Source organism: Hypomesus transpacificus, chromosome 4, assembly GCF_021917145.1.
Source record: "Hypomesus transpacificus isolate Combined female chromosome 4, fHypTra1, whole genome shotgun sequence".
NCBI lineage: Eukaryota > Metazoa > Chordata > Actinopteri > Osmeriformes > Osmeridae > Hypomesus > Hypomesus transpacificus.
The window spans coordinates 5,481,830-5,506,789 of NC_061063.1; the positions used below are offsets into that span (position 1 = coordinate 5,481,830).

The window sequence follows — 24,960 nt, forward strand, 5'->3', positions numbered from 1 at the left end:
ACCATGTTAGACAATTTAAATCAAGGTCATCTTAAGGTTTCTCAGTAATACGTATCTCACTTGCCAATCTTGACATGGGGAAATTGTGACTGGATGAAGGGTCTGTTTCCGACTGGAGGGATGTGTGGAGCTGTCGGTCCTCTGCCTGAGACTGGGGAAGGCCTCACTCAGACGCCAAACATCGTCTTGAAGGTGGCGAACCTCAGATGGAATGATCAAATTCAGACTTGGGTTTAGTTTGATGGTGCCAACAATATTTGTAGAACGGTCGACAGGTACCGCAGTGTGGTGAATCATGGTAAATGGGTGGTGTTACAGTAGTACATGCAAACATCTCCACAGTGGATTCAGTCACTATTAGGGGAATATGGGAGAACTTTCTGTTTCATACAATTGAACTGCAGAAGATGTTTTACAGCTGAATGAATCTCTGCAAATTGATGTTTATGTTGTTGAACCACTAGTATTCATTTGTTCAAGGCTACAGAAGCCATTAAATGCATCTGTTGCATCCACGCCAGCTTGTTGGCAGTAGAACAGTTCATAGGTCACGTCTTTTATTGCACTATGAAAGGCTAAGTTCAAACCTTGTGTATGTGAGTGTGCGTGTTCTAAACATTTGGTTTTGTCATTTATGATCACTGTGAAAGTCTTAAGTAAGGTGCCTCTTGAAAGTGATTAAAAGGCGTTTAGAAATGTGTCTCATGTATGGTCATTCGTTGTAAAAACGCTGTAGCTTACATATAAAGCTTAATTGGATGGGTGAACTATAGTCAATCATAATGTAACGGGTCATTAAAGGAGCACCTCAAGTGAGGTCCTCAACAACAATGCAGTCACAACGATAGCTCTTTTAGTTGATCACGTCACACTAAACTGTAGGGTAATAGCGCAGTGTGTTCACGGCGCTCAAAAAACGTGCAGTGCAGTAGCCTACGTGCGATTCTGTTATCATTAAAAGTAGCATGCCCAATAGCCCAATCATTTATAGGCTAAATATCAGACCAGTCGACTTATTTGGGGGAATGAAACTACTGGCGGTCTTAACTGAGGTGGTAGCACAGACTGTAAATCTCCGGTTTCCAACGAAATTGTCCGAGAACCACCGATCTTCAGTGGTCCTCAAGCCGACAGCTACCGAAGCCCTCCAGATAATCCCGATTTGTAACACAATCGAAGTCTCTCTTTTGCGTGTTTGGGGCGAGAGAGAGAAGGCAGGCTATTAGAAAGAAGAAAAAACAAACGAGATATTACAGAAAATTGTAGGTTCTTGTGCCCCGCCCGCTCCCGTAGCTGGTAAAGGATATCCCTGTGTTTAAAAGGTAGGCAAATGACAACCATTTCATAATGAAATAATGTGATTTGACAGATTTTTATAACAGGGACGTTTATGGGTGGAATGTTGCTGTTCTTTAACGTTCATTTTTTACGTTATTTAGTTGTTTGAAATCGTCCCAGCAAATAAGATGATTTGGGGCGTGTAATTGATAATCAACAACATGCGCATAACATGAAACGTAGCCTATTTTAAATCAGTAAAGTTTACATAGAGCCGGTTTAAATGATTTAAAGCCATCTGTAGACCTACTGGAAGCATAGGCTATTGGCTGTTATTCTTCACACTTGGTATTACAAAATGAATACGCTAAATGGCTTCTCGCCAACAGAATTACAAAGGAGTTCTCTTCTGTTTCTACGGTGGGTCTCTGCACTGCAGTTTGGTAAAAAAAAAAAAAAAAAAACTGCCAGCCGTTTTTATATGAGAATGTTCTGGGCCTAGATGCTGGCCATTTCTTAACGTTTCTGGAAGAAGGTAGCCTACTATCAGAATGTGTTTTAGCTTCAGTCGTCATTTGATTTCACTATCTGACAGCAGGCTACAAGGTTTATCCCTCTTTCGGTACGAACCAGTAAGCCTACATTGAATCAGCTCGGACACATGGCTATTACACAATTAATGGGGCGGGCAGCAGATGTCAAAATTAAACAGTTTTCTTGCCACCACACTAAAGACAATATGACAAAGGCTATGGAATGGGACCGGTTTGTTATGTTAGGCGACAGGGGAGCGTGTGTGTGTGGTGCATGCGTGCGTGCGTGCGCGGGAAAAACTGAGAACGAGTGCTAAGGACAGGGAACGCAAGTGAGCCCATCGTTATGAGAATTAGACAAAATCCACACGGTGGATTTTTTGCTGTTTTGCAGTCACAGAGAAGATCGGTCCACTCCCCGGGACGTGCGAGTCATTATACCTTTGTTCCCTCTTCAGTATTCTTTTGTACCGACAGCCCATGCAGCAAGCGTGACACACCCTATTTGCGCCACCACTTAAGGGGGAAGAAAGCTATGACAAGAAAGAGACACAAATAGGTTGTTTCCAGACCGCATATGCATCCAGAGAACGTGAGGATGGCGATTAAATAGGAAACTGAGCGAGTGACAATCAATACTTTCGAATCGCCTGAAGCGCGAGATGTTAAAATCTTTGAGAGCCTATGTCTATCTGGTTAGTTCTGACCCGCTCCTAATCTAATTTCTTTCATTAGTTAGGCGACCCTCGAGTTGCATGACCTCGGCATCTCGCAGGGGCTTTTTTGCAAGCTGTGGTCCTACTTCGTATCAGATGGGTTTTCCGGACGCCTCTTAAATGAATGCCATCATATTTTTGGGGAGTAAACTGCTAATCCATGTGTCTGTTCATGTACAATTTTTTTTTACAAAACAAACATTATGTTTGATCAGCATAAAACATGACACTGTGGGCCATTTACACTTCATAACATTTAGCCTTTATAAGTATGCTCCTAGTTGAAGAACCATCTTTCGCCCCAATTCATTCCTGGCCTCCACTACAAGTAACATTATGGAATTGTATTATATAATGGCTGACCATTCAAACTCCATTCACAAGCCTTGGATTACAATGGAGGCAACGTTTAAGTGCTCTACAGAGCTAGGATGTCATTGACCTGGGAATCTCCAGTTTCACATTGATTAGAGTCTGCATGTCGTGACTATTAACAAGACAGAGCATGGAAGACTCTATACCTGTCAGTGTCAGTTAATTCCTTATCTCAAGTAGTTGACTTGAAGTCTATGTTTATCGACCCTATTCTTTCAGTTTGGCCCATGGACATTTTTCCAACCTAAACCTTCTTCATTTGGCCAAACCTATGGCCAATATTGCTGATTGATCATTCTTTTAATAGGTCCTAAAAGATTGCTTGGGGGTTCTTTAGAGCATCTCTTTTGGAGAATCCTTCTCCAAATGGATCGTTCTATCACACTTTCTATCACACATAGCCAGAAGTTCTGTATGATACAATGGTTCCACATATAATCCAAAGGGTTCTGAAAGTTCCAACAGAATGTGTGACAAATATACTGCAGCGTAACCTAGTTTGGCTTGTCTTGACTTGTTTCCAGTGCAAGGTGGGTTTCAGTGTCTGGCTGTCTGCCCACCCTCACATCCTGTCACTCTGGACAGGATAGAGGCCTAAAGCCCTGGTGCTTGTCCAGTCTGTCTAGACCCGCCCCAAACCTATCGTGAGTACCCATCACTCCTGGACAGGAAGAGATCTGAGCAGAGGACTGATCACCGCAGAGGCCATTCCAACCTGCCACTCACAAGGCTATTTTGGTACACTGTGCAGAAAAGAGCATCCATGTTAATTAAAATCAAGATTAAATGTTGGCCCTTTGGATGACACCTGTCAAAACCCCCTTGACCTGAATAAGGTTGTGGCTTTGAAAAGTTTGTTTGGAACAGGTCCTATCACTTTAGACTAATGACAGTGAAGAGCTGACTCCAACACCATAGGGAAATGAAATGTAACCCCTCCTCCCTCAACCTCAGGAAGTGATGTAATCTCAATTTCAGCCACTTCCCCCCAATCAATGTCCTGTTCTTCATCGCCACTTGCTCATTCTCCCATTCGCCTTTTATAAGCAATTCACTTGGATTGTTTTTGTTCCGTTTTGTATGTCGTTTGCACTCATCTGCACAAATCAGTGTACAATTATACCAAGTTGTATTAGGTAATGTCTTTGCTGTTAAACCAATACCTTTTTGTGTTGCTGTGTTTTTCAAAGATTCAGTCAAGATGAAACTAACTACTGTTGCAGTGTTTGGCACCCTTTTCTGCACTGGTAAGCATTAGCTAAATTTCCATTCACCTGGGATTGATTTTGCGAGGCAGAAAATGCACAAAGCCTAGTTTGACCGAGCCAAGTCATTAGTAAAGATTCTATCCAGCTTTGTACAACATTGGAACATTATGTTATCCTCTGAATTCTGATTGGTTTATTTTTTTTAATTGATTGGCGGAAGCTTTCATTTAGTTGATATAGCCTACATTCTATTTTTGGCACTGCGTTTGTGGGTTATTTGCATTTCAAACACTGACATTTTTGGCACGTTTTTTTGTTTTTGCCAAACAAAGGATCTGATACTTACTCAAAGATCTTTGTTAACATCAGCAGATCACAGACAAAATGCTAAAATTAACCTATCTCTCTCTCTTTGTCTCTCGTTCATTCTTTTCCTTTCTATTTCACAGTTCTGTCAGTGCCTCTAAAAGGTAAAATCAAAAATGGAGATAGCTGTAAATCATGGAGGTTTAAGAGTGAATATTCCGATATCCAGTGTGTTTGTCTCTGGGTGTTTATACTTCTGCATTGAATGTCCTTCACCCTAACCAACATCTTTCATATCAACAATATATCTGCCTTCTCTCTTTCTCTTTATACGCCGTCCTCTTCTCTCAGTCAATGAGGAGAAAACGGCCTTCTTCGGTGAGGACGTCCATATTGTGGTTCCGTTGCTAGATGGCGCTGATGTTCTGTTCAAGCCCAGCAGCGACCCGGACTCTGTGGTGTTTCTGATGCGCGAGGGGCGTGTGGAGAGCTCGCGCGCTCAGCTCAATGCTCTGAACCACCTCATATTGGAGGACGTGGGCGAGGAGGACGAGGGGACCTACGTCATCAAAAACATCCAGAACCCCGCTGATGTCAGACACATGGTCCTCATAGTCAGAGGTACGGAGCTTCTGTTTCCAACCCCTCCTCTGCTTCTTCAAGCAATCAGAGAGACGTTTTGAGAAGTCTTTTTCACACAATAGCCAAGTCTCCTGCACTGGCTTGCCTTGCACATTAACATTTGAACTACTGCAGCAATTTTGGTAGTTTGGGCCTTCGTCGGGCATCAATCTGAGTTCCTTTTTAAGTAGTATGTAAGCTGACGTTGATTCCGTGTTCCATCTGTCACAGAACACGGTTACAACGGTCATGACTCAGTAACACGACTGAATGCCCTCAGTGATGCCCCTGTTTGTGTTGTCCCCCAGACTGCTCCTTGGAGCAGGTGGTGAAGTACGGAGACATGTACTCTGTCCCGGTGAATGGCATTGAAAGTCCAATCACCCTGGAGTTCAGGCCCAGCCATACCCAGGCCAACCAGACCACCGAGCCTCCGGTCGTGGTCCTGCTGAACCAGAGTGTGACCCCCGCAGAGAACTACCAGAGCCGGCTGAGTGTGACAGACAAGAAGGTGACCCTCAACCATGTCCGTGGTAGCGATGAGGGCAGCTTCACTATTCTGGACAAGGATGGAAAGGTCCGGAAGAGGACGTGCCTCAACGTCAGAGGTGAGAGGTCAAAGGTAAACCTGTAATGGAAGAGGTGGGCCTATAATGAAAGGGAAAGAAGAGATCTGAACTCAGGCATGGAACAGCATTTTTCTCTCAGTCTTGTCTGTGTGTTTGTGTTCTGGCTCCCAAACACCACCATTGTCCCTTCCCTGTCCTCCCTCTCTTTCTCCAACAGAGCACCAGACCTTCGTCCATCTCTCATATGCTACCACCTTCAAGATGAACCTGTACCTGGACCACACCAAGGTCACTCTTAAGTACACGCCAGAGTCGGACCATGAGGAGCGGACCATTGTGGACCAGGGGCTGGTGGTGGATCCAGTGGACCCGGGCTTGGATGGAAGGCTCACGGTGGAGGGGTCCATGATCATCCTGGAGCGGGTCCGGGCTAGAGACAGCGGCTGGTTCACCGTCACAGACCTGACAGGTTTCTCTGTGGCCACAATCCATCTGACAGTGGAGGGTAAGAGAGGGGGAGGTGGTCAGGAAAGAATCGAATAGAAATTGAACAGTGATATCATTCAGTGTATCACCCTCTCTTGTCTCTGTCCTCCTCTCTTCTTTACTATCATACTGCTGTTGAATTTCTTAGTCCCCAACCCTCACTAACATTACCTCTCTTTCTCTCCCTCTCTTTTTCCTTCCCCTCCCCCTTCCTTCAACCTATGCCCCTCCCCATACTTATCACCAACTCCCTCCCCCTTCTCATCCCATCCTTGGGCTCCAGCCTACAAGCTCCCCACCCTTTACGTAGCCATCCTGTCCCTGCTGGGGCTGCTGGCCTTCCTGCTTCTCGTGTGCCTCCTGTCCTGCCTGTTCAAGGTGCGGCAGCGGACGGAAAAGGCCCGCAAGATTGCCCTCATCGCCCAGCAGGCTGGCAAAGGAGACGGGGACGCCTTCAGACATGTGAGGGAGGGAGGGAAGGAGGGAGGGACTTTCAGACAGGTTTATGAGTTTTTCTATGTTCAGTCTATAGATAAGGTATTGAAAACTATGTCCAACATAATGAAACACCTTCAAACATAATCTATTGAAATACTGATGATCTAACTCGTCGAAAGCTAGGTCAAAGTAATGTGTTTGTCTCTGCTGTTTTGTCTCCTTTCCTGTTGTCGGATGCGTGTTTGATTATTTGATCTGGATCTCAGTAGAATGGACCCTTTCATATAGAAGTTATCTAAACAACTATGATTTCTATCTTCCTGCGTTACACACAACCAACCCAATTTTAACTGTTTCCTCCCGAGTAGGATTTTGTAATCTGTCTCCAGAGTAGGATTTAGTGCTCCTGTTCATGTCTGTTTTATCTGTAGGATATGCAGGCCATTGATCACTTGCCATCCTTACATCACACCCTGTGTTTTCTGCCACCCCATTAGTCAGTGTAGGCCTTTTGTTGATAACAGTACCAACTAAAGATTCTGTGTGTGTGTGTGAACATGCAGTACATTGAAAAAATGCAGGTTCCTAGGTTTTAGAAAACCTTCAGACGATTGTTTAAACGGTTCCCTGGAGAGACAAAGCATCCCTTTTTTAGGAGTGTATCTGCCTCCCTGAGTCTGAGTACCTGTGATGTAAGGATGCGTGCTGAGTTAAGCTCGCTAGCTAATGACGCTAATGCGTTTCTCTGCGTTGTTGCGTTTCTCCCTCTTAAAGGACCCTCAGACGGAGCCTTTCATTGGTGAGAGAACAGTTCTGGCTTCCTGTGTTTGTTCCTCTAGTGTTTCAGTATAAGTGGTCTAATCTGTATGGGTGTTTGTACTAAGGCTATCAGCCAAAGACTCACTATGCTGTGTGGGGGGCAGGCCAGGCTCCTGCTGCCACCATCAGTTCAGTAATGACCCCCCCCCCCCCCCCCCCCCCCCCCCCGCTCCCCGCCCCTCCACCAACTGAGGCATCCAACCATACCTCGCCCCCTGCACCAGCCGTGCCCCCTTACCCCCGCTCCTCCCTCTTCTTCTAACCTCCTGACTCCGAAACAGACCAAATTATACAACTGCAGTTACTCCTTCATGGCGACATGAACATGACGTGAGGACCCCTCCCTCCTCCGTCGTCATGGTAACGGCAGACATAGCTTCAGTGCAAATATGAAGCATACAGATGTTGCCGTCCATGTTGCTCTGACGCAGCAGTAATGTCCGGCAGAACACACATGCACATACATGACTCCGGTGTCACTGGGTGGGTCAGTTACCCAGATGTAAAGATGAGATCTATGTGTATGTGTGGGTTACTGTCACTGTGTGTGTGCTCATTTATCTGTTTCTGTGTCTAGTATTGCCCTGTGTGTACTTTTAATAGTGTGTGTGTGTACTTCGTGTGTGAGCGTGTTTGTGGTAAGCGGGGCAGTAGCAATTAACGTGATGTTGATGTGTATGTCTGTGTTTCTGTGGGTGTTTCTCTGTGTGTGTGTGTGTTAGTGTGTGTGTTCCTGTGTGTTTTTGTGTATTTGATTCCAGTCCCCTCCATTCCAGCTGTACTGTACGCCCCCTGCGTCTCACCTTGTGTACAGTAGGTGATTTAAAAGCCATGTAATGTGACACGCAGTGAGAGCCTTTATGGTTTATCTGTCTCCCTGGGAGAGGCCACCCGCTCCAGAGTTCTGCAGAGAAGGGGGGGGGGGAGAGACGGTCGTGATGCAGCGGTGACTTGATGTCTGATAGCTTTATGGATTCCGAGACCAGGAGAGGGAACACACTCCCACAGCTTTACTGATTGGCCCTATCGTTCCCTCAGCAGCTTCCGGACGTGTCTGACACCAAAGTCGATTGATCTGCCTCATCCCTCTCTCGCTCCCCTCCCTCCCTCTCTTTCTCATACCCCTTTTTCTGTGCTCTCAGTCCTCCTCCCACTCTCCGTTGCCTTCTCTCTCGCTCTCTCGCTCTCTCGCTCTCTCTCTCGCTCGCTCTCTCTCTCTCTCTCTCTCTCTCTATCAATCTATCTATGCATCGCCCACTCCAATGACTCAGGCTAGAATGCGGTCCCTCTGTCCATTAAGACATATCATTAGATAACCCCTCCCTTCTGTCTTCTCATTTGTCCGCTCTGATGCAAATGCTTCCGCTCAACCTCCCAAGTGTGTGATCAGCTCAGATATCTTACTACGTGTCATACTACAAGTTCTCCTTTAGAGTGTGTACATAAGGGGGGCTACCCGCCCCTGGACAGAGCTGCTGCCGCCCTGTCACCCAAACCTAGCACACCCGAGTTCACCCATCAGCTATACCTATTCACCTGGTGCTATGACTGGCTGAACCAGGTGTGCTCCATTTGGGTCAGGAAGGGGACTGGGGGTTGGTCACCCCAGTCACACGTGTGTGTGTGTGTGTGTATATAAGAGCTTTCTGTGTTGTAGCTACAGTCCACATGCTTTCTGTGTGCCTTCTCCTCTCTGTGCGTCGTTTTCCCACCGCGTGGTAGTGTGGTGGTGTGACGCACGGGAGTTCACCTCCTGTGTCCAAGGTGGTGGTGTGACCCCCCCCCCTAATCCTCTCCATCTGTGCTGTTGTTGCCAGGTGGTCCAGGAAGCCTACAACAAGTTCACTGAGGAGTCCACCTCACAGTCCACCTGGGACAACCCTACGGAGAGCACCGAGGTCACCATCAAGGTGAGCTGCTGTAACAGAGGTGGTTTGAGGACTGGGATGAGTGCTTCCCTTTCCTTTTTTTTGTCCCACTGGAGCTCGGTCTGAATCTGTAGGAGCACAAAGTGTTTCACATGAAATATTCATGTTCCTGCCCGCTGACGTGGATCCTCTCTCTCCCCTCCCCCAAAACACACACATGGACACACTGTCTCAACACACACATATATATGCGCACATACACACACTCTCTCTCTCTCCCTCTCAGGGTCTGGAGGTGTCCAAAGGCGGGCGCTACCACACCTTCTCCGACAAGAACTTCCTTGAGATGAGTGACTCAGGGGTGGAGTTTAACTCTGCTGCTCTGCCATTAGACAGCGACACAGATGTCCCCCACACCTACAACTTCCACCTTGACTCTGACAGCATTGCCGCTACTGTTGTTGCCGAGGGTGACCTGAGTGCCAACCAGAACAATGACTCCGCCACGAGTACCATTGGGAGCCCCGCGGCGCAGCCCGACGCCGCCCCCGACGGAGACCTGATGGGGACCGCCACGCCGGAGAACACACCCAGGAGAGGTGACCTGGAAGCAGGCTCACCGAAAGCAACGGAGGTGGTCGATGAAGCTCCAGCTCCAGAGGCTGGAGACCAGGCAGCTGCAGAAAGCACCTGAGAGCCACAAGGAACCCCAGAGGTTTCTTCATCCTCAACATTCACACCACACACATTCTGACAATCTGCCACTCAGTCCCAAAACTCTGCTTAGCTCCCACCACCCATCCCCTTAACCTCTGGTTACTGCTCATTAGTGTCAACACATGATCATCCATGACGGTTACCATACACTGTACTCAAATATCAATCACTGACACACAAACACACAGAGACACATGCAAGAAGCTTGCCTCTGGTGCAAGATAAAGTATCCGTTTGTGGCATAGCTGCATAACAGTTCTAACGTGCTTCTGACCAAGAAATAAAGCAAAGAAAATTGAACAGATTAATTCTGTGTATAATGGATAAATGCATGCATCTCCTTAAGACTAGAAGCAGACATTTCCTCCTCAGTAGAGTAAAAAGAGGCCACTCTTAATCTATAATGACTGCACAGACTGCATGTAAGCCACTCACAGAAGACTTATAGGCGCCAAGTTGTCAGAGGGAATATGCCTGACACAGTAGAGCTTAGAGAACCATACAGTGCAGGACAAAGAGTAAACCAGGGCCATATGGTCCCTTTACAGTCATTCAATACGCCCTGCAACTCATCAGCTCCTGCAGCCAGCCACAGGAAACGCTTGTCTCAGCAGCTACAGAATTGGGAATGACCCCCCCCCCCCACCCACTCTTCCACCACTAAGCTCTCTCTTCTTCCCTTCAATTGATACAAGCACACAGATTAAATAACTACACCATTCAAGAGGCAGTTTAGCTGGTGGTGGGGGTCATCTGTACCCCTGTCAGACCTTTACAAGGTGTGAAAACGTCAACCATGTATGACTCATTTTCTGCACCACAGAAGAGACAGAAAATATTTAAATTGTATTCTGAATTTCATTCTTATCCTGAAACATTCAACACCTCACAACCCATCCCTCCCTTACACACAACCCCAACATTATGTTTTACTGATTAACCTTTAGAAAAATAGCCCTGGAAACTCCCTGTTCTAGAACTTGCATTGGAAACCAGAATGTATTTGATGGACTGTACTGGCTACACCCTGAGATGAGTTGTTGAGAGAAATTACTTGCATGAATTGAATCCTCCATCTTTCACTCTCTTTCAAATACTTTCCCAAAACAAACTGAGCTTTGAGTCGATAACATTGAACAACGAAACCCACCCTCCTTCTGAGAGACTCAGAAGTAATCAAAGGAGATGGATTAGGAGTTCCCAGAGCCAGTGGACTGAACACACAGACATACCTGTCTCACACATACAGACTAAACAAACCCTCAAGGGGAAGGGGAACAGAAAGATCCAGATTTTTAAGACTCAATCAACTAGCTTTTCAATAGGAAATTTCAACTGAAAACCATCAAACTGAAATGATGGAACTGACACAGCTCCCGAGTCCATTCCCTTCAGCATCCAGGTCAATAGTTGGCCCTCACATTAGTAACCCTACACTGATCATAGTCTGCTTACCTTCTGTGATAATGCTCAGATGTCATGTTGGAACAAACTGAAGATGTCCATGATGGCCAGTGAGGTCAGGAAGAAAGGCAGGCCAACACTGGCTGTGTCAGGGGGAAAAAGCACAAACTGTTCATATTATTAATATTATAGCAGCTTATATAGGCCCTATATATGTATATAAACACATTCAGCAAAAAATTATTATTTCCACTATGTTTCATATTTCGATTAGTTTAATTTATTGTTATTAAAATAATCTGAAAAGGCTACATGAGAAGAAGGTAAACATATTGTGTGAAAGTTAGACTACCACTAGTGTACAGTACATGACTTGATTATAATGTCAATGGTTTTTAGTATCCTGATTTTGTAGAAGGATGAATTGAACAATATGATAGATTATATGAATTTGTAATGCTACAGACCTAAAAGACTGATTGGGATTTATAAAGGGTGAATATGATGGTGGTGATGAAAAGTCCCTTAGATCTTTTTGTACACTTCTGTACATCAGGTAACAATCAAGGCTGCACTCCAATACAGAAATGCTACTCCCTTCAAGCACCTGTCCTACTTACTTTCCACAGATCTGTCCTAAACATTCATGTTGGACCAATGAGGAGCAATAAACACTTACCTCAGGTCTGTTTAGGGAATATGGAAAGAAATGGACTTTTCTTGAATGGTGTGCAACCCTATTTTATATAAGGTTATTTTGGAATGTAGCCTACATGATATTTCTCCACGCCTACAGTTTAGCCAATTGAAGAAATCATTATTGAATATAGCAATATCAGTGCTGTATGAGACTTCATACAAACACAGGGTAAAAAAAAGATAGAAAAGTGAACATATTTAAGCCCAAACTACACTGACCTCCCTTCCACACTCATGTACATAAATATATACTGCATGCATATTGCCCCCAAACACTTCTTACTGCAAAGCTTATGCTAGATTTTATATCCCACAACTGCAGCATCTTTCTCTCACTATATCATCTATTGCGACATCCACCACCACTACTACTAGCCCTCTATTGCTAATCTTGAGCTTCTTTCCTCGTGTGATATCCTGTCATTCTCTAGCTTTAGTGTAGCCTATCCCAGAGTTACTGCTGCATGCATGACCCATAGATTGCCTGTGAGGCAGCACGGGATAACTATATTTGAATTGCACTGTCGATCTTGACATTGTCTGTCCAGGAGGTATTTTCATTGTCAATATTTACCATTGACAAAGACTGGGATGATGTACCCTGCTTAAATGCACGCACCATTCTGTCACAAGGATGGGACCATTCGTAGCATGGGCTAAAAATAAATCTCGTTTTTTAATTTTACAAAAGAAAGCAGATGGGAGAAGTCGGTAACAAAAGGTTGAAGACATGGAGAGGAGGGGTGTGGGTTATGGAGTAATACATAAAGTATTCTAAATTGGTTCTTAATCCCTGTGCTGCAGGCAGTATCTTCACCTCCGCTAATGTAATTTTCATTTGTGTTTTGTTAATTAATCAATTATATCCAGCTGCCATTATTTAAACCTGCTGGTTCATTTTGTTACTGGGCTTTGTGTGCTGTGCCAAGAATGAGTATATTTTTATGTCAGTCTTGTCAATAATGGTTGCTACATTATTGAGTCCTGCACTCATTGGTCAAGAATGTTTGCTGAAGGTAAGAAAACCTTTAAATGGTGACAGAACGAACATTTAAAGTATACACTACTTCATTTACTTCATGATTGTCTTTGCATTGGCTGTTAATACACATTGAACGGACAGGTTTGTTTGATTGACTGCAGTGGAAAAAAATCTATCTATTCAGGACTCAGTCTCATGCTCAGCCAATAAATCACGTTATGGGTGAAGGCTTCTCCTTTTTGTTTCATTTTGATGTTTTTTTAAGATTTCATAGAATGGAACCAAGTATTTGACCTGTTTTATGATTTCGTCTGACTTTTGAAGTTCACAGCAGATAGGCTGCAAACTGGTAATGATTGACTTTTATAATACTTCTCTACATGAACAAGCAATGCCTTTGAATGCTAGAAATATCTCAAGATTAACTATTTACTCTGTTATACCTTTTCGCATCATGCACAGACTTTTTGTAATGTTTTTCTTTCCTTTCTGCGAAAAAAAAAGATAATAAAATAATTTTGAAGAGACAGCGTGACAAGTGATCCAGTGCCATGTGTTTGGTTTGTGGGCTATTTCAAAACAAACAGTTATATCATGCTCAAGCGTTTCAAGTTTCAAGCTTTTATTGTCAGGTGCTCAGAACAACACAAGGTCAGACTGGGCTCTGAAATTCTTGGGACGGGACAACGCAAAGCAACCTGGCATAACATAACATATAAGTACTAAGAAGTACTAAGCTAAAGTTAAATACAAAATATAATGATAATAATAAACATCCTAATATAAAAATAGTATGCAATATACAATATACTAGACCTCTAATACACATAATGACCTATACTAACCTTATAGACCAATACTGACCTAAGACAAGACCAATACTAACCTAAGACTAACCTAGTTCAAGTGTATGGAAACCAATGTTTTCATTCTTTAAAGGGGCAATTGACTGTTTTTTTGGGGTATTTCACACTGTTCCTTAAGGTCTCCGAATAGGGTATGTAACATTGGTTGGGTTGAAAATGGCCCGGGTGCTGTTCTATGCCCTCTGACAGATCCTCTGAAATGTTCCCGGGAAAAAACACTAGCTTTTCTCCTTTTATGGTATGCTCATTAATATTTAGATAAGCTGCGCGCTGATTGGTTGGTTATCAACGAGTGAAGCTGGGAGCAAAAACGCAACACGGCCAACAGCAGCACTCGCTGAAACACCAAAGTTGGAGACTTGAAATAAAAACGCGCAAATAAATCTATTGTGTCTACACAACACTGTTTTCAAAAGATTGACTATATATCATTTGAAATGATAACATTACTTGTTTCCACTTCTGTTGTTGAAGCAAACTGGATGGAACTTAGGTGGGTAGAACGTTAGGCTACAGCTTAGCAACCAAACCATATCCTGATTCTACTCGGCTTCAGTTAGTTAGCTAGGCTAGCTCTAGATATCTTGCTGTAAAATAACATGACAAAGATCTGGACAAACATGCATCGTGAATTGTAGATTTTCATTACACAGGTTATTTCAGTAGGAGCTAAATCTTTTTTTGCGTTTTGGACGTCCATATGGACGTCCATAGACTGACGGCGATGGCTGCTGATCTTTGCATGGATGGACGGACGGCGATGCTGTTCAGAGTGCCGTCCATAGAGGGAGCATATATTTTGGACGGCGTCATAGCCGTCCATATGGACGGCGATGCTGTTCAGAGTGCCGTCCATAGAGGGAGCAGATATTTTGGACGGCGATGGATTAGCAGGGACGTCCCTCGTGCCGTCCATAGAGGGAGCAGATATTTTGGACGGCATCATAGCCGTCGATATGGACGGCGATGCTGTTCAGAGTGCTGTCCATAGAGGGAGCATATATTTTGGACGGCGATGGATTGAATGTTTAGCAGGCTGTTGAGCTAACAGAACTGCCGAAGGCTACCATAGCATGTAGCTAGCTTCATTAACTTTGGATGACTCAATCTTTTGTCAAGTTAATTTGTATGAATTGCATGTTAGTGCAATATTTACGCCTTTATTCTGTTTTTTTTACATAATCAGCAGTATGATCTCATGACAATATAGACTTGAAAAACAATATGTTATGGTTTGGGTTTGCCTATAGGCTACATTTATTTTAATTATTTCGAGAATTGTTAATAAAGACTCATTTAAAATGTTAACATTGTGTTATGACCCTATGAAATACATTGCCATTTAGGTCTTTTAAACCGTCAGTTTAAAGTGTTTTATGGGTGGATTTGAAGCCACCAGTCAGTAGCTCCAATCTTGCGCACGAACTTTGCGCACGGAGACAAACGCAAAACAACAAACACTCGCTTGGAGCGGAGACCAATGCAAAACACAATACGATGTGTTGAGCCAAACCAAAGCCGTCAAAGGCTACCATGAATGTAGCTACAGCAACCGTGGATGACTCAATAAGTTTTGTCACGTTATTTTGTATTAATTGCATTTAAGTGAAGGCTATATATTTACGCCTTTATTTTATTTTTAACATACAAAAGTAGGCCAATCAACAATATAATCTCATGACAATACAGACTTGAAAAACAATATGTTATGGTTAGGGTTTGCCTAGATATAGGCTACATATATTTTAAATATTTCGAGAATTGTTAATAAAGACTCAATTAAGATTTTAACATTGTGTTATGACCCTATGAAATACATTGCCCTTTAGGTCTTTGAAGCCGTCAGTTTAAAGTGTTTTATGGGTGGATTTGGAGCCACCAGTCAGTAGCTCCAATGTTGCGCACGAACCACTTTGAGCGGAGACAAATGCAAAACGTAATAGCCTATGGGCCTAACACTCCAAATTTTAAAATTTTAAATGAGTCTTTATTAACAATTCTCGAAATAATTAAAATATATGTAGCCTATAGGCAAACCCAAACCATAACATATTGTTTTTCAAGTCTATATTGTCATGAGATCATACTGCTGATTATGTAAAAAAAACAGAATAAAGGCGTAAATATTGCACTAACATGCAATTCATACAAATTAACTTGACAAAAGATTGAGTCATCCAAAGTTAATGTAGCTAGCTACATGCTATGGTAGCCTTCGGCAGTTCTGTTAGCTCAACAGCCTGCTAAACATTCAATCCATCGCCGTCCAAAATATATGCTCCCTCTATGGACGGCACTCTGAACAGCATCGCCGTCCATATGGACGGCTATGATGCCGTCCAAAATATCTGCTCCCTCTATGGACGGCACGAGGGACGTCCCTGCTAATCCATCGCCGTCCAAAATATCTGCTTCCTCTATGGACGGCACTCTGAACAGCATCGCCGTCCATATGGACGGCTATGACGCCGTCCAAAATATATGCTCCCTCTATGGACGGCACTCTGAACAGCATCGCCGTCCGTCCATCCATGCAAAGATCAGCAGCCATCGCCGTCAGTCTATGGACGTCCATATGGACGTCCAAAACGCAAAAAAAGATTTAGCTGCCTCTCGGTTATTTATTGGAATGAAACACAGTCAGGAACATGAATCAACGTTAGCCCCATTGCCAAAAACTAGGCTAAATTATCACACATTCTATGCTCTTGCGTCAACTAGCAAGCCAAACTTGTTTACATGCCTACAGTCTAGGTGTTACTAGTAACAGTTAGTAGCAATGCTAACGTATCCTGTATCTAAAACCTGCCTTTCTCCAGTTCTTTCAAATAGATTACCTAGACAGGCGTTAGCAATAAGCAGCTAGTCTAGCTAGAGTCATTTGATGTGTGTAGAAACGTATTTAGCATTCTACCTGGTATGCTATACAGGAAACGTTAGCATTGCTAATAACTGTTAGCACAACATCATACTGTCCTTATAGCTTGCGGTTGCAATGAGCATACGGTTGGAACAGCACCTCTTTCCAGGTTCAGCTTCCTAGCATATCCTGCTTGAAATTGTCCAAGGTTGTCAAAACTGTCTTGGGTGAAATGTTCAGAGCAAATGAATGATTGAGTGTCGAACTTCGCCGGAATCTTCTCGTAGACAACAGCAGCCATGCCTGTTGAATGTTTGGCTCCTTGGGAAGACTGTGAGTGTTAGCCTTCCCTGTACAGCCTGGAACACAGCATTTACGACCGTGGTCCATTTTCAATATCCTTGTTATAATTCAAAACGTTCTTCTTTGTAATTCCTTATAAGTAGCCTACACAGAGCAGCGCGCAGCTAAACTAGTATCGGAGATAGACGCTACCTCTGGCTGGTCTGGATGTAAATTCTGGGGCGTGACAAAGATACAGACCAGAGCCAATAAGAGGGCGATCACCGGTCCTACGTAGGACCGGTGGCTTTGTTGAAAAGCTAGCGTTTTACAGCCAAATTTTTTCTTTTTGAGATTTGAATAGGAAAGAGGTGTCAATGGACTTTTATATTCACGGTATGTTCAGTTTACCCTCCGAACTGTCGTTTTTCAACAATGACGAGGTAAAATCGGTTTTGCAGTCAATTGCCCCTTTAAACACGAAATAATCATGGTCTACTACACTACACCAGATACTCGGCAACTACTGCTGACTGTGTTTAGATCCTACCGCCTGAGTTGTCAGCCATCCGGCGTGAGGAGGAAGTGGCGTCGATTCTCGCGCAAGGAAGCACAGACTGGCGCGCCAATTTTCAAAGAACTTCCTGGGAGAAAAGGACGCAAAAACTGCCGGGAGCTCGCAAACAATTAAGTACGATCCATTCTTTTTCAGATTGCAAATTATTTCACTACTTAAATCATGCTCAAGAGATGCACTGTCAATAACAGTTAACGTCGTGTTTTAGGCAGTAAATGATCATGAAAATGAACGGAATTTAACTCTTGCCTTATTGTCAAGCCTATGACTCACTGCCACAATGCACTGTGGAACTTGTTAGCTAGCTGTCCGCGCTACATCTTTATGGGACTGGTTTATCCAGCTGTTAAGAGTGACTTCTATACATATCACTTCAACAGAAAAAGTACTATTTTCTGGTTTGCATTAACTGTAATATCAGGGATAACATTGTCTGTGTTCCTGTAGCAAAATCAGTCTGGAGGAATACGTTTATTTTAACAAGAGCCGTCGTCATCGCGCGAGTTTACACTGACGTGTGAGACATTGAGCACATGCCAGCTAGCTGCACAATGAACATACCTGGAAATACTATAGTAGTTTACTATTAACTTGATGACAGTCCAGATAACATCCAGATGAGTCAGTTTGTCAATACAAGAGAACATGTTGCCGAAGCAGTAGGCCTAGTAGTCTATTCTCAATGATTATCAGTATTGTAATGAACGCTCTAAATATCCAGTGTATTATAGAAACACTGTACATCTTATAATTTGCTTGTGTCTTCCAGGTCACTACAAAATCCTTCCGGATTGTCATTTAGTGGCTCTGCAGGTTACCTTTAACACTGAAATGTTTATCACAGTGTCCAGGACAGCAAACAGTTAGTAGACATATAGTGCTAAATGACTAAATGTAAATGTAAATATAGTACTTAAATTGGCAAGTTGATAGATTGTCAAAGATCATTTATTATAATAGTTTACACAATAGAACAAGTTTTAATGTCCACATATGCTGTCTAGGACACTCATTTCCCCCTGTTTGTCAGCCACTTCGCACATACACTGACAGAGACAGAACAACCATGACTGTTTAAGTCTACCTGAGACCATACCTAGTCAATTATTGGCGGTGACGGGGAGGACGTTGCTGGTTGGTCACCATGTTGTCAGGTGCCCAACCGTGTTTCCAGCTGCTGAGGATAGGCTCCTCCTTCACCGACTCGGCCCGTGACCTGTACACGTTCCGGCCGGCGCTCACGCACTCTGTGTTCCGGCTGGGTCGTGCGCCGGAACTGTGTGATGTCACGCTGGAATCTGCCACCGTATCCAGGATACACGCGGAGCTGCATGCAGAAAGGGAGTGGGTGGATGGAGAAGAGGATGAGGAGGACGGCTGGAAGGTGCAGATTAAAGACCGCAGTAGTCATGGTGAGCAGAACACACGCAGAATTTGTGCCTGCATGAGCACTGGTGGGTGACTAATGCATTGTAATAGTCTAGTCTTAAAATCTGACAAGGGAAAGATATTATCTTGACCCAGATCAGTGCTTTAAAGTAACATCCTTACCCCCCACTTCCGTGCCAGGTACCTGGGTGAACGATGTCCGCCTTCAGGCGAGTGTCCAATGGGAGCTCTCGGATGGGGACACGCTCACCTTTGGCAGCCAATCGAAGTGCGGGAGACCAGAGTTCTACTTCCTGTTCCAGAAGGTGCGTGTGCGCCCGCTAGACTTCGATGCTATCACCATCCCCAAGGCGGGCTCTTTCTCTTCGGACATCCAGAACCGGATCAGGACCAGTTTGGACCGGAAGGCGGCGGCCAACCTAGACCTGTCCACTCTATCCATAAACCGAGCCACCGTCATCCTTAACTCCATCGGCAGCCTGAGCAAGATGAAGGGCAGTCCCTGGACCTTCAAGAGGAGTGACAGCAACACCTCTGACCCCAGCTCCAACTCTCCTCCTCCCTTCTCCCTCCTCCCTCCGTCTACCCCTCCTCCCTTCTCCCATGGGACTTCCTCGGCGATGACCTCTTCTAAGTCAGTCCCGCCTTCGTCGAAGAGCCGGCGTAAGTCCGCCCACACGGTGCTGCTGGAGGACGACAGCTCTGACGAGCCCCGGAACCCTGGGGGTGGGCTGGGGGAGGGGCTTAGGCCCAGGGGCAAGAAGAGGAGGCGGCTCTACAAGTCAGAGTCCGAAGGCTTCAACCCCATGCCTCCACCATCCAGTAAGATGTTTGAAGATGGACGTTTCTTTCCAGAAGTCCGACAGCCATTCGACTTCAAAAACCGACCCACCATCGGGAATAAACCAATCAAAAACTGCCATGGCGCGGTAGCCAACGTCAAGCAGAACCATGTGACTTTCAGCTCCAATAAGAGACGAGATATGATGGATTCTCGCCACAGGATTGGCTCGCACACTAGTATAACAGTCTCAACATTGCACCAGCAGAAAGCCTTCTCTACCTCAGCTTCGCGTGGAAGGCGGAGGGCCCACAACTCCCCTGCATACTCCCCCCTGGTGGTGGGAGGAGAGAACTACACTCTGGCCTCGCCCTCCCTGAGGATCTGTAAAGAGGAGAGGGGGAGGGCCCAGTTTGCCAGGTTCCACGTAGCTTCTGGGTAAATTTCAATATCCTTACTATACAGTATGTCATACATGATTTAGTACAGTCCAGTGCACTGGTTGTGTTTATAAGGAAGTACATATGAACTCTGTTCCTCCTTCCTCCCTCAACAGGAAGCGACGAGGCAGGCCCAGGAAACACCTTCCTCCCCCGCGGCCCTCCCTCCCCTCTCCCTCCTCCTCTTCCTCCTCCTCCTCCTCTTCCTCCTCGTCCTCGTCGTCCTCCAGCTCCTCGTCCTCCTCCTCTGAGGGCGAGGAGGACGAGGAGGAGGAGGAAGGCGGGGCCCCGGGGGTGGAGGCGTGCGCGGCGCCGCGCTGCCTGCTGCCCCAGCAGGAGACAGTCCAGTGGATCCAGTGTGACGTGTGCGACGCCTGGTACCACATAGACTGCCTGCACTGCGACCGCCAGAGCCTGCTGCTCGACCCCAACGCCGACTTTCATTGCGGTTGCCACTGACCCCCCCCCCCCCCCCCCCCCCCCCCCCATCCCAAGAGGCAAGAATGACCACTCTGGCCCCTCCTCCCCCACCTCTCCTCCTGTACATTACCAGTACTGGCCCCCACCTATCCAGGTTGTGGTTTTTACCCATCCCATGTTCATACAGTTCTTTAGCTGTAGGGATATTTTTGAATAGGAAGTCTGTGGTTGAAATGGCTGATTGGAGATCATCTTGGAAAGAAGATGTTTGAGGAGACTTCCTGGGTCTGTGGGAAGATCAGAGCACACAATCAGAGCATGCTAAGAATGTTTGGATTGTACCACAATGACAGCAAGACACCAGTCTTGACACCTCTGACATCAGAGGGTGGGCAGCAAAAAAAAAATGATTTTTTTTAATACAAATATACATGATTATTGAATGATGGGATGCAGCCTCCAGCTTTCTTTGGGGGGGGTGTCATGTGACATCTGGCCTACAAAATGGATTCTTGCATGCCTAAAGTCTGCTTGGGTTTCTACTAGGATCTGTTAACACTCATCTTCAGCTTTACTGTTTTAAACAAGACTCTTCACTGCTGCTGATTATGGGGTGGGCAGTGAAGATGTGTTGACCTTGGGGGTGTGCCCCAAAGACGGGAGATTCAGACATGCTCGTGATTGGGATTAGTGGTGTGGAAAGAGAAGGAGCAGGAAAAGCATTGTGATGGTTCCTAGAATCCTCCGTTACAAAAGAGGGTTACCAGGGAGGGGCATCTGGTTTTTCAGTGTTCATTTCCCCCCCCCCATGCACATATCTGTATATAAAGTTGCTTTCTTTGTTGGATAAATGACCAAGCTTTATGACTGATTTACAACATCTCTAACTCTCAAAAGCCACAGGTTCATACAACACAAGTCTTTCGGGGTAAGTCAGATCTATGTGAGTTCCACTGCCTTCGTTTGAACAATATTCAGGTCAGCTGCCTCTATCAGCGTGTTATATTCCAGGTTGGTTATTAATCCCAGATAAAATACACCTGTGTCGATTTGTCAGGGACAAATTAAACATTAAATTGTCTTTCAATTTGACTTTGTCATTTGTTTTGAGTTGATCAATCTTTAATACATTCACTCAAATTTTTCATTCCTGTTCACCTGACTTGACTCACTAATTCAAGATGAAAACTAACAGGTGACCTGAACAGTAAGGAGATGGCTGGACATAACAATAAAAGTCCAGAAAATGGTCTTGTTTCCATGGCAACATGCTTATTTGGGAATGGTAGAGCCGCAGCCGCTGTGACAAATCTCTGCCCAAGTACCCCAGGCAACAGGGAGGCAGACTGCAGGGATGGAGGGAGATTACTATTTCAAGACAGGATGGAAAATGGGATGGTTTTCCGCGTCTGTCAGCGCTTTAATTTAATGCCGTTTTTAAGCTCAGGGTGAATGCAATTCCTAGTTATGACCAGCAGAGAGCAGTGTTGATCCAAATCTGCTTCAGCGTGAGTAAGCTGAAATCTTTTGTAAGGTGTGTGAATCCTTGTTCAACGTCACCCTATATCTTAAATTATTCCATCAGAAATTATATATTTTATATGAATGTGTGTGTATCTGCATAAATGTGTATGAATTTGCCTTAAGGACTGAATAGGCCAATTAGGGTCTTGACAGGTGCATGGATTGAATTCAAAGCATTTACTTTTTCTAAACGCCCCAACCCTGTTGGCCATGCCAAATCCACAAACCCTGACCCAGCATGGCAGTGTTCGAGCCTCATGTAATTCTGGTCCTGGGCTACACTGTACTAGTGTCCAACGCTGTGACAGTGGTGCTTAAACTCCTAATGGGATCACACTAATGGGAGTAGATGTCATTTCCTTTAAGAAGCTCTCAGCTCTCATCTCAGGACAAAGAACAGGATATGAGAACAGAACCGTTTCCTTCTCACCCAGGCATGACCCTTGATGGTTAGCTTTGATTGGTGAACTTCCAGGAAGTAACCAGAAAAGTGGAATGCATATATAAGACATCCAGACACTGCTATTTATCCCAGCATACCCATAGGGGGATATGAGTAAACATGCTATTCCTGTAGGCCTAATGGTGCACACCAGTGGGGTTGTGTTACAGTTCAACCAAATCTGTACGGTATGTGAACAAGTCCCCCCATAGCACAAGAGAACCCTCGTTTCCCCCGTGACAGTGAAGCAGAAGCAGCCTGGAAGGAGCAAACATTAGCCAGGTTAAAGTGTGGTGGTGGTGGTGGTGGGGAAATTCTAGAGTTAGGTGTAAGTAAAAGTTTTAATGGGACAGAGACTATCTCTGTTGATGACAAACCCCCACGGCTGGTTATGTAGTTTAACTCTGGGTTGGTTTCAGGAACTCATTAAAAGTTTATGATTCGCCAGACGTTGGGGCGTGGAAAAGCCATTTCACATTAGCAGGCGTTAGATTGAAGTTAACCATGGGTAATGGATGACCCTGTGTGTGTGTGTGTAAAAGACACAGATAGAGGTAGAGACAGAACGAGATGGTGACAGAAAAAGAGCAGCCTATGTACAGTGTGTCAGAGGAAGAGAGATGGCAGGAGACATTCATTTTAGTCAAGGTAGGTGGTGTAACACAACCAAGGCATCTGTGCTGGAGATCTGCTCCAAAGGAGGTCAAAATGGTCATGCATAACAACAGATTTCATCCGGATGTTATCCAGAGCCCCCCCACCACCCACCCCTTGACTATGTGAATACACAGGAAACAAATACAAATGTCAGGTGTGTCTTTGTGGAGCCATCTGGAGAGAAAAGAGCACTCTTCATTTTCTGCAACTCTTCAAACCACTGTACAATTACCAATTATGTGATCAACTCATTCATGCGTGGCTGCACTACAGGTGTCAATTAGCTTCATTCTCCACCCAACCCTCCCTGCCCCCGCTATTACCTCTCACCCTCTCTCTTCACCTCTCCTTTCACCTATTTTCCCCCTTTTTACCTCTCACCATGTCTCTAATTGGTTTTCAGTATTTTTATGCTTATTTTTAAGAAAGTAAATATAATTGCATTGGGGCTGCAGAGTAGACGAGTCCTTTAACTAACTCTGTTTAAAATATCTCTTATTCCTCTCTATATCTCTGTAAAAGGAGACAATAGTAGAAAATGAAACCAATTGGCAATTTTGCGAGCCATACATGTAGAGCCATTGCAGCACCCCCTCCTCCCCACACCCTCAACCAGCCCCCCACTCCCCCCGCTATTCCTCCCTCCTTTAATCTCTCCTCCAAATGTTGTTTCTCCCCCTGGGGTGTTGAGTCTGTTTTCTATTTATGGAGAAGAGTGTTGATCTGATGTGAGGCAATCCGAAACAGCCTAGGCTGCCCATTGTGTAGATGTGTTCGTGTATGTGTGTGTATTGTGGCTGAGGAAGGGACAAAGAACAATTTCCAATGCGCAGCGACAAGCAAATAAAACAATTAAAATCTGTGAATGGTAGACATGCTGAAAAACAAGCCAGACCAGATGCACAAGCACTCTTAGATAACCTAAAATGACAAAAGCATGTGTGTGTTTGTGTGCACAATTATGTGTGTCTTAAGTTAGCCTATAGGTAGGCCTATGTTTTGTTAGTTTTGGGTTGCAACTGGATTTTTGCTACCACACAGAATCTATAGCACATACACATACACACACAGGCTAACCAAATAGCCCATCTCAACACCTTTACTCAGTGAACCTCAAGCCCATACACTTTCTCTGATTAGGTAACGAGCAGAGAAAATAAATGTGCAGGGAAAACACTCATTAGCTGTAAACAAAGTCCACACAAGTTAACTAATGAAGATTTTCAACAGTCGGAGAGGAGGCACAGGAGAGAGAGAGAGAGAGAGAGAGTGGAGGTTGCAGGGTGTGAAAGGAAGCAAGCTGATAGAGGCGAGGAAGGGAACGAGTGGGAGAGAGAGAGATGGAGAGAACGAGGAGAAGAAGAAAGAGGGGGTATTTCAGGAGGTGTGAGGAACACTCGCTCCCTGGGGCTCGGCGTCTCTCTGACTCTTTAATGTCTTTAATTAAAGCCAACAGTATTATCTGCTTTTCCCTCCGAGTGCTTTCACCAATGCTACTCTCAGCTCCAAACCCGCTAAGAAGGGAGGGGTAAGGAGAGGGGAACACTAATGACACTGTGAAAAATGATAGGAGGAAGGAACGGATGGAGGAGATAGAAGAGTAGTAGGGAAGGGGTATGCGTGATCACATAACAGTTCGGGGGGGGGGGATTACAATGCTAAACATGTCACCAGGGCAACTGATACGTGATCATGTTACCAGG

At 44.8% G+C, this 24,960-nt stretch overlaps 2 protein-coding genes across 2 annotated transcripts; both read left to right on the forward strand.

Annotated features, from left to right (window-relative positions):
* Positions 1 to 1,178: 1,178 nt before the first annotated feature.
* LOC124466800 lies at positions 1,179 to 13,504 on the forward strand. Its single transcript, XM_047018673.1, has 9 exons — positions 1,179 to 1,322; positions 4,093 to 4,149; positions 4,560 to 4,580; positions 4,768 to 5,037; positions 5,346 to 5,645; positions 5,824 to 6,111; positions 6,376 to 6,554; positions 9,167 to 9,259; positions 9,504 to 13,504. The coding sequence occupies exons 2-9, from the start codon at positions 4,104 to 4,106 to the stop codon at positions 9,909 to 9,911; spliced, it is 1,605 nt and encodes a 534-aa protein (XP_046874629.1). The 5' UTR covers positions 1,179 to 1,322; positions 4,093 to 4,103; the 3' UTR covers positions 9,912 to 13,504.
* Positions 13,505 to 17,495: 3,991 nt separating this feature from the next.
* Positions 17,496 to 21,698, forward strand: tcf19l (transcription factor 19 (SC1), like). Its single transcript, XM_047018670.1, has 4 exons — positions 17,496 to 17,718; positions 18,374 to 19,016; positions 19,174 to 20,212; positions 20,331 to 21,698. The coding sequence occupies exons 2-4, from the start codon at positions 18,749 to 18,751 to the stop codon at positions 20,671 to 20,673; spliced, it is 1,650 nt and encodes a 549-aa protein (XP_046874626.1). The 5' UTR covers positions 17,496 to 17,718; positions 18,374 to 18,748; the 3' UTR covers positions 20,674 to 21,698.
* Positions 21,699 to 24,960: the final 3,262 nt, after the last annotated feature.

What these genes read in the sequence shown, in the direction of transcription:
- LOC124466800 (XM_047018673.1), top strand. Translation starts at nt 4,104, where the DNA reads ATGAAACTAACTACTGTTGCAGTGTTTGGCACCCTTTTCTGCACTG. An exon ending in CATGGTCCTCATAGTCAGAG is followed by an intron (nt 5,038 to 5,345) that starts GTACGGAGCTTC and finishes GTTGTCCCCCAG; the next exon opens with ACTGCTCCTTGGAGCAGGTG. An exon ending in GCACCGAGGTCACCATCAAG is followed by an intron (nt 9,260 to 9,503) that starts GTGAGCTGCTGT and finishes TCTCCCTCTCAG; the next exon opens with GGTCTGGAGGTGTCCAAAGG.
- tcf19l (XM_047018670.1), top strand. Translation starts at nt 18,749, where the DNA reads ATGTTGTCAGGTGCCCAACCGTGTTTCCAGCTGCTGAGGATAGGCTCC. An exon ending in TAAAGACCGCAGTAGTCATG is followed by an intron (nt 19,017 to 19,173) that starts GTGAGCAGAACA and finishes CTTCCGTGCCAG; the next exon opens with GTACCTGGGTGAACGATGTC. An exon ending in AGGTTCCACGTAGCTTCTGG is followed by an intron (nt 20,213 to 20,330) that starts GTAAATTTCAAT and finishes CTCCCTCAACAG; the next exon opens with GAAGCGACGAGGCAGGCCCA.